The sequence below is a fragment of the Austrofundulus limnaeus genome, unplaced genomic scaffold (genome assembly GCF_001266775.1).
Source record: "Austrofundulus limnaeus strain Quisiro unplaced genomic scaffold, Austrofundulus_limnaeus-1.0 Scaffold101, whole genome shotgun sequence".
In the NCBI taxonomy this organism is placed as follows: domain Eukaryota; kingdom Metazoa; phylum Chordata; class Actinopteri; order Cyprinodontiformes; family Rivulidae; genus Austrofundulus; species Austrofundulus limnaeus.
The window spans coordinates 359,691-368,084 of NW_013952503.1; the positions used below are offsets into that span (position 1 = coordinate 359,691).

General features: G+C 42.6%; 1 protein-coding gene across 1 annotated transcript in view; it reads right to left on the minus strand.

The window, feature by feature from the left end:
* Positions 1 to 8,319, minus strand: part of pou2f2b (POU class 2 homeobox 2b) — a gene marked incomplete in the record, with an annotated part of 50,985 nt that extends 42,666 nt beyond the window's left edge. Inside the window, 1 exon segment of the mRNA XM_014013408.1 lies at positions 7,076 to 8,319. Coding sequence (XP_013868862.1) covers positions 7,076 to 7,175 — 100 coding nt within the window.
* Between the last annotated feature and the right edge of the window lie 75 nt (positions 8,320 to 8,394).

Below are 8,394 nucleotides of genomic sequence, written 5' to 3' on the forward strand. Positions count from 1 at the left end.
CACACACACACACACACACACACACACACACACACACACATACACTCCATCCATCTCTCTCACTGTGTGTGTTCTCAGGCTGATTAAGGTCTGTGGGTCTGATTAAGTGGTCTGCTGCTCACCCAGCCCCTGGTTAGGACTAGTGCTGAGCTGTATTTCACCGGACACAATAACCGACTGCGCAGAACTATTTTTGTACACGTGAGACAAATCTAAAACTAACGGACGACCTACAAATGCAAATCGTAAAGGTCTTTAAATGATTATTTTTTTCAAATGCCATGCTGTGTTTACTTCAAAGTGTCTTTGGCAGACTACGCACACTTAAAAGTCACGCCTGTAAAGGTCACTTTCTCGATGACAGACCAGTATGCGTCCATGCGTGCGCTAATGGTTGTTAATACACAGCCGCTGATGAAGATGCATTGGATATGAGCGTCTTAGTCTCCCCGCAGTTCTTCTGGGGGGGAATTCAATACCACTCAATGCTGCTAATGAGCTGTGGGAGCTCATCAGCATTAATACTACATTAGTCTCAACCAATACACAAAAAAATCCCCAAACTATAAACACAGCCTACTGCCACATTAGCACACCTGCAAATCCAATAAAAAGGTAAACAGTTAATAGGATTAAAATACATTTTAAAGCCCCGGTGTATTACAAACATCACATCATCTCATCTTTATGTGCTTAAAGATCAGCTCTATTTAGGTTAATGCACAACCGTGAAACAAATTTTCATCCCTATGCTTTCATTACAGCAGGTATGGCTATATTTACAATGTTTTTTATGGTTTTCAAAATTAAATTTAATGATTACTGTTATGGCTGATTCATCCCATAAACACATCAATTAAACATGAGGTCCTCCCTTACTCAGGCTTCTTCGGGTCGTGTCACTTTGTCAAACTAAATAGACAAACTGATAGCCCATTAGCTCCTGAAGCTTTTTGCCATCAGCGTGCTGCGTTCAGGCTCATATGCTGCAATCTAATTCCAGCACCATGGGGAGAGCGGCGCAAAGCAGAGGGAGCGGGAGGCACTGTGACAAGAGGAAAAAGGGGAAAGGAGAGGAGAGGGGAGCCACAGAGAATGAGAGAGGTAGCTTAATGCAATAAAGCATGTAGTATTGACATCTTTCTCGTGTCTATTGATTCCCCATTATGTTGCTAACAAACCCAGGTTGACATTTTGTCATTTGCAATCATGTTAACACTGCGACTTGCACGCTGCCTTCCACAAACCAATCTATACCCACGCACACACGGGCCTGCACACACGTGTGTTCGTACTCGTGTGCGCGCGTACACACTTAAATTCCCTCTTCATCACAGAGCAAAGAGGTGAGCACATGCATGTTCTTACATCATGTAGCAATTAAATATATGTGCCAGGGCCCTGTGCGCGTCATAAAACGTCTTAAAAGTAGACAAGAAGAACATAAACTGCAGCTGACGTATAAAATATTGGGTTCAGCAATTGAGTTTTATTGAAACCCAACATATGAATGACACTAGAAATCTTGAAGCAACGTATATTGCCTTCCAACACGTGTGCAAAAGTTTTAAACAACAATATTGTGCAATCGGTTAGCCCTCAAAAATGTGTTGTGGATGACTCTCAGCTATGACCACGTCAAGTTAGACAGTTAAATTTAGGTCTGACAGAAACGGGAACCTCTGCGGGTCTAAAACCTGACATGGATCTGTAAGTCAGAGTCAGACGGACGGAGATGGTGGGTAATGTTGTGTGAAAGATAAGGAGAAAGAAAAAAAGCGGTCTTCGGTCTCCTTGATGTTCCATCGTATCATTTCAAGCCTCAACACCGTGTGGGAAACTCCTCTCTTTCTCCTCCATGTCCCATTAAACTTTCATACGCCGGTTAATGCTGATGGCTCCACAGAACCACTTTACTCGGTGCGCGGACGCTTCACACAGCAGTGGCACTGACCTGTACCTTCGCAGACACAATACCATTAAAAATAGAACAAAACCTGGATGGGTTACAGCAGCAGGAATCATGCTTGTTTTCTGCTCCTACTGTACACACGACGGCCCCGTCTGTTTCATGACGACGTGTGTGTGTGTGTGTGAGGCCCMCCACAGGGGCTGCGCATGAGTGCTCGAGGCCCATTGTAACATGAAAGAGAATGAAAACACAGGGGGCAGGGAAGGGTCAGGTGGGGCCGAGTCTAACACTGCTGCCGTGACCTCTGACCCCGCACAAAGCTCTGACGCAAAGGAGTCAAGTAGCTGCCACCAGTCAAAGAGACGAGTTAACTGAGAGCTCGAGTCAAGAGGCCTGCAACTACAYGGGAAATCTGTGTTTGAGTGTGTCGGCTGGGAAACAGGGGCATCACCAAGAAGGGGGCCTGGGGGTGGGGGGTGGATGTGGCCAACCCTATAAATTTGCTACCCTCCTCTGCCAGATAATCTCGTCTTTCTGATTCCTGAGCTTGAGTTTGGTGTGCATTTGTAAATTTATCTGTGTATATGGCATCAGCAGACCCTCGTAAACACAAAAAGCAAACACRATTTTTGAACAGTTTAAACACACTCCAAACACTGCTGGACATGTTGTGGTTGATTAGCTGATTTTTAGACACAGTCTTATATCTTGTTCTTTGTGATCAGTTGTAAGCATTTACTTTATCCAGTAAGRGAATAAACAAGTCTCTATTTAACRTCAGTAAAAACACAATTTTGTTTCAGAAATGAGGAACTGTTTTGCATCATATCTGGGACCAAATGCTATAAAAACTTTGGAATGTCCCATTATGGGGGCCGTTTTGTCCTCTTGGATGGGATGGATCCCAGCGCTTTGATAATCTTTATATGTGTGCGAATAAACATTCAAGTCTGAGTCTGGTTTCCTTTCAACATAATTTACACAATTTTTTTGTCTCCAAGTGACATTTGTGCTCCATCATATTGAAATGAGGATTAAGTCAAATTTGGTCAAGATGCCCTAATCACATTTTCAGATTTCTGACTTTAAAAGCTACATTTTGATACCTGGATTATTCTGATATCATAAGTAAGTCCATATATATGACCTAATTTGTCTTGTTGGTTACAATAATATAATAAGATTTGGTCTGAATCCTAATTTTATGTAATTAAATGAAGAATTTTTGATGTCATTATTAAATTTATTAAACTTCAAATAGTATTTAAATATTGAGATTTTCCAGCTGGAAAGAACCAAAAGCTTTTCTAGCTCACAGGAAAAACCTCAAAATTGAAAGGCGTTTTTGCTCTWAATCAGGTTTTCTGTTGYTATTGCTCTAAATAAATTKTATTATTATATTTCAGAACGTTCATTCACATGATACATTGACAAGACATTTATTCATTATGTTTTGACAAAATGCAATTTTTGCAAACRTTTTAATCAATACTTTATATTTGCCTATTTCACCATATCCCACTGTGGTGGGTCACATTTAAGAGCCAAAGTGACTGAAAATAGATCAACAATGATACTGGAGGAAAAGCTTTTTGGTGAGGAGACAAGTTAGATTCATCAGTTCGTACACTATATACGCTCAAATTACTTGAGTAAAGTGTGCAGATAAAAGTGYTTTGTTTACATTGAGTGCAAACCTGCATACATAACATATTGAGGAAAATATTTCAAGTTGTATCCTTCTGATAACAGTTCAACTTTTTTATGTTTGATGTGATACTYTGGAATAATTACCATTAAAAATGAAACTTAATAGCTAAAGACAACCAAAGTTGAGCAAAAYAAAATACGGCATAAAGAAAATCATTGATCAACTGTGTCATATCAACTGTAAAACATGAGCACAAAGAAGGCAGTTGGTTATTCACTAAGTCCCACTATGCTGCATTTTGGCCTTTAAACGTATATCCTATTATAAAGCGTTATATAAACTATACACAAAAAATAAGGATATTTCTGTTTGGTGGATTATTTCTTTGTTCTAACAATGCTTTTTGGCAATAAATCTTATTCTGTTGGAAAGCCTAAAGCATAACAAAGCTGCTGAAATTCTGTGATGTTTTGGGTTTTTGTATACGACCCCAACATTCTCAATGACTGCCAACGTTTTAGGTGCGCCCGTTTGGAAAACAAAAACAGAGCCAAAAAGCAAAATATTTGCCACCTAAAATGCTTTTTTCAACCAAGATCCCAATATGTATCTGCGTTTAATGCAACAGCGCAGCCCTGGTCTGTTCTTAGCAGCAAAATTATTGACAAGGACAGAGCAGTGTACCGCTTTATCTTAACAGAATAGAATCARCATAAGATTGTGAATCACTGCCATCTCCTCATCCGGGGGAGCTCGGCAGCCTGCAGCCCATCAGCTCGCCTCTGCTTATTCAGATGCTGCTCCCGGCCCGGGACGCTGCAACATAATGGCTCATCTGTGGTTTATTCTCACCTCTCAAAGCTCAAACCAAGTTTCCCTCACCCGCCTCGTTTTTCACTCTGTCATCTTGCTCTTACTTTCACCCACTTCTCTCCTCTCTCGCGCTCTCTTTCCATGGTTTTTTTTTTTTTATCTCATTCTGACATTCGCCATTTTTCAACGCGTGGAACTCAAAGACTCCTCCTCCTTCTCCTCCTCCTTGGTCTTGGCATGTGCCTCGTCCTCCTTGCAGCGTCTCTCACTGTGTGTATCTCTGGAAATTTAGCAGGTAACAGGTCATTTTCATCCCTCTGAACCCATGTTCTCTCTTTACCTCTTTTACCTGTCTGCTTACTGTCATATGTTACACACTGTTGACTGAGTATATAAAAACTGAAAGGTGGCATTGTCCTTTTCTGGAATCAAAAAGACCCCAAAAAATGATCTGGGAAAGAGGTGTTGCTGTAGGAATGTTAAGATCCAAAGACCCATTAACCCACTGGTGAATATACAGGCCATTAGCAGCAGTTAACTTTAATGTTAATTTTAGCAGTTAAAAGTAGTTGAGTCAGCAAATTTTAGCTCAACATCTGTAAAACTGACTGATTTGTAGTTTTTTGTGTGTTTCTAAAGGTCAGTATACTGTGGCGGCCATCTTGAATTGGAGGGCCTAAATGTTTATGAGTTTCAGATACAACATGATTGTTTTCTGGAAGTTCTRTTCAAAATCTGTCTAGTTGTTCATGAGATATTTTGCTAACAGACAGGCAGGATTGACATAAACAGTTAATATCAAATGTTTTAGCAGAAATATAGCACTATTGTAGTATGTGTTTGGGCTCATTTACCGCACCAGATTTTATCTCAGCTGTTTGTGTTTGCTAAGATTGTTTAGCCATGGCAGCCATCTTGAACGGGGTTAATGCTAAACGTGAATCAGCTGATGTACATCAAGTCAATTCTAGGTTTTATTAAACGTCCAGTTGTTTATGAGGTATTTTGCTAATAAACTTAGCACCAAATGAAATAAATTAGTGTTCGGTAGATCATTTCTTTGTTCTAACAATACTTCTTGGCAATAAATCTTATATTGGGTACCTGAATGGCAGCACCTGGTACCAGAAGCTCCAAACAAGTGTCAACGGAAACAACTGTCTGGTCCAGCTGTCTCACTCGTGTCCTTGGGCAAGACACTTCACCCACCTTGCCTACCAATGGTGGTCAGAGGGTCCAGCGGCGCCGGTGTTTGGCAGCCCTGCCTCTGTCACTGTGCTGCAGGGCAGCTGTAGCTGTAGCTTACTACCATCAGCGTGTGAAAGGGTGAAAGGATGAAAGGGTGAATGAAGTGTGGGGCCCATATGGACTTGATAAGGTGCTGTATAAGTTCAAGCCATTTACCATTTATGACAAAATAAGCTGTTTGGCAAAGAAGATTTAGCAAATTTTCCATGTGTGCTACCCACCTACTGCTCATCCCACAAATGCATGTTCCTTACAAATGTGGCAGCATTTAAAAGAGAATTTAACAAGCTTTCCAATCAGATGAGATTTATTGCCATGAAGCATYGTTACAACAAAGAAATAATTGACCWAASACTAATATCTTTACTTTTTGTGCTAAATACAAATGAATACTCGCAATTCTTCCTTCTTGTTTGGACTCAGATGTTTAAGAAGTGAACTGCAGATCTTTAGTGTGTGTCCTCTGAAAGCCCACACAACGTGGACATACAGGACAGAAGATGTCAAACGGGTCAAGCGGTGCACAGCTGCCACATGAGAGACAGAGGAAGCTGAACTGAGTCCTCTGACAACTCTACAGTCTGTAGGCTGGACTCACCGTGCGTCCCTTTTTCTTCCACGTGAACGCAGATGAAACACAGACGGCGCCACAGTTACCCCCCCCCCCCATCCCTCCATCCTGACTCCACACTTCCTCCTCTCCTCCTCCAGCAGCAGCAGCAGCAGCAGTGGGACAGGAGGATACAGTCACACAAAAATAGTGTTTATGGAAACATTTGGCTGACAACTTGTACAAGTCAAACGGACCAGAGTGATGTTTTAGAGCACAAGCATTAAATATTATTTTTTTAAAAAACAGGGCTGCCCCCCCTCCCCCCATTCTTCTCTTCTTCGGCATGGTGCTTCTCCTCCGTGCACCTCCGCTCTCCTTCTATCTCCCCCTCTCACTTCTTCCACCGGCCCAGGAATCGATCTCCGCAGGATCGATAAGTTGGCATGAATATTCCCTGCCTGCCGAGAGTCTAGTCGGGGAGAGTCGGAGGCTGAGGCTCAGGCGCAGGGAGAAGACGGGAAGGACGCAGGGATGTAAACCCACCCGGAGAAAGGAACGAGGGAACCGAACAACACCGGAGCGGAACGGCAGCGCATCGTCTCACCGGCTGGACAGCAGGACACCCCCCAGGCTTTTATTACTTCAGTTTGGAAACTGTAGGGATAAGCTGCTCTGGTTTTGACAACCTCCCTCCCCCTAAAATAAAAAAAAATAAAATAAAAAGCGCAAAAACGAGAGGAGACCGCGGAGTGCGTAAGTGGGTGTGTGTGAGCCGCGGATCGCCCCGCTGATGATGAGGCTGCTCTGCGAGGCTGGCCGACATGGAGGATGTGCAGGCGGGCAGAAGAGAAGCAAGGAGGAAAATAAAAAAATATATAAAAATAAGAACATKTCTTACCGGAGTTGGAGCGGAGAGCCAGGGGGGACTTGAGACGCCAGGCGTTGAGGTCAGGGGCGGTTCTCTGAAACACGAACGGCACCGGCAGGGGAACAAACATGATCTTCCTCCTCCTTGCTGGTCCTCCTCGTCTGGACGCAAAGAATCGGACACAAGAACCGGGACGAGCTCCGTCCTCCTCCGAAGCCTCCTCTCCTCGGTCCGACTCTCCGGCAGACAGCTTTGGGGATTTACTCGGCTGCTGGAGCTGGATGGGTGTGTGCGCACATGTAGCCCCACAGCTGCTGCGCACTTTTCTTTCTTTTTTTTTTTCTTCCTCTCCTTTTTTAAATAATTATTATTCACGCTTGTGGACTGGTGCTCGGCATATAGATCTAGATTTGTTTTTGGTGTAGCCTATATGTGCATAGAACATAAGGATGGTCCCTTGAAGCGCAGCTGAACACAGACGGATCGAGAGATCAACTTCTGCAGCTACATGAAAAGTTTTACAATTACAAGTTTAGATTATTAATAATAACAACAACAATAAAGGCTGTTTCACCTGTCCTCGTTCTGCTAAAGCTTTCTCCTTGAGTAAACATATAAAGGCCCCCCTCTGGAGCTTATTTTATCCTCTCACTCCTCCTGTAAAAAACAAAAAAAGCTGAGAACAGTCGAGCCTGAATATTCCTGTGGCATATTATCGCCCCGGTCGGGTTTAGCTTTGGTTTTCCTCTGAACACCACAAAAAAAGACAACATTTATCACAAACAAGTCTTATTTCTGAACTATTTGGTCTGATTTGGTCATAGCTGCACGCGCTCCTTCTCTTTTACACCGTGGCGTGAGGGGGCTGTAGGCTAATATGGACGCGCGCGCACAAAACGTCGCATTTAAAATAGCTTGGCGAATAAATATACACAAGAATGAGGGAACAACAACAACAAAAAAAAAAAGAAAACAAAAACAAACAAAAAAATGGTCAGAAAAGACGAGTCGCGCGCATGGCCCCCGACGCTCCTCCTCCCTCGCGCTCTGTAATTAAAACGCAATCAATCGATAGGCAGACAAATAAATAAACAAACAAACCCAGCGAGAAAATAAGTAAATAAAAAGCACAGAGTAAAAGCAGGAATGAAAGAAGCCGCGGCTGCTAGAAGAACAATCCGACCATGATGTCGCGTTTTAGCGGAACACTTGCCGTTTCTCCGTCCATCCGTCTGTGTGTCTCTTATGTTTTGGTTTGGATTTTTTTTTTTTTTGTTTTTGTTTTGTTTTTTTTTTTTTTTGTTGTTGTTCCCTCATTCTTGTGTATATTTATTCGCCAAGCTATTTTA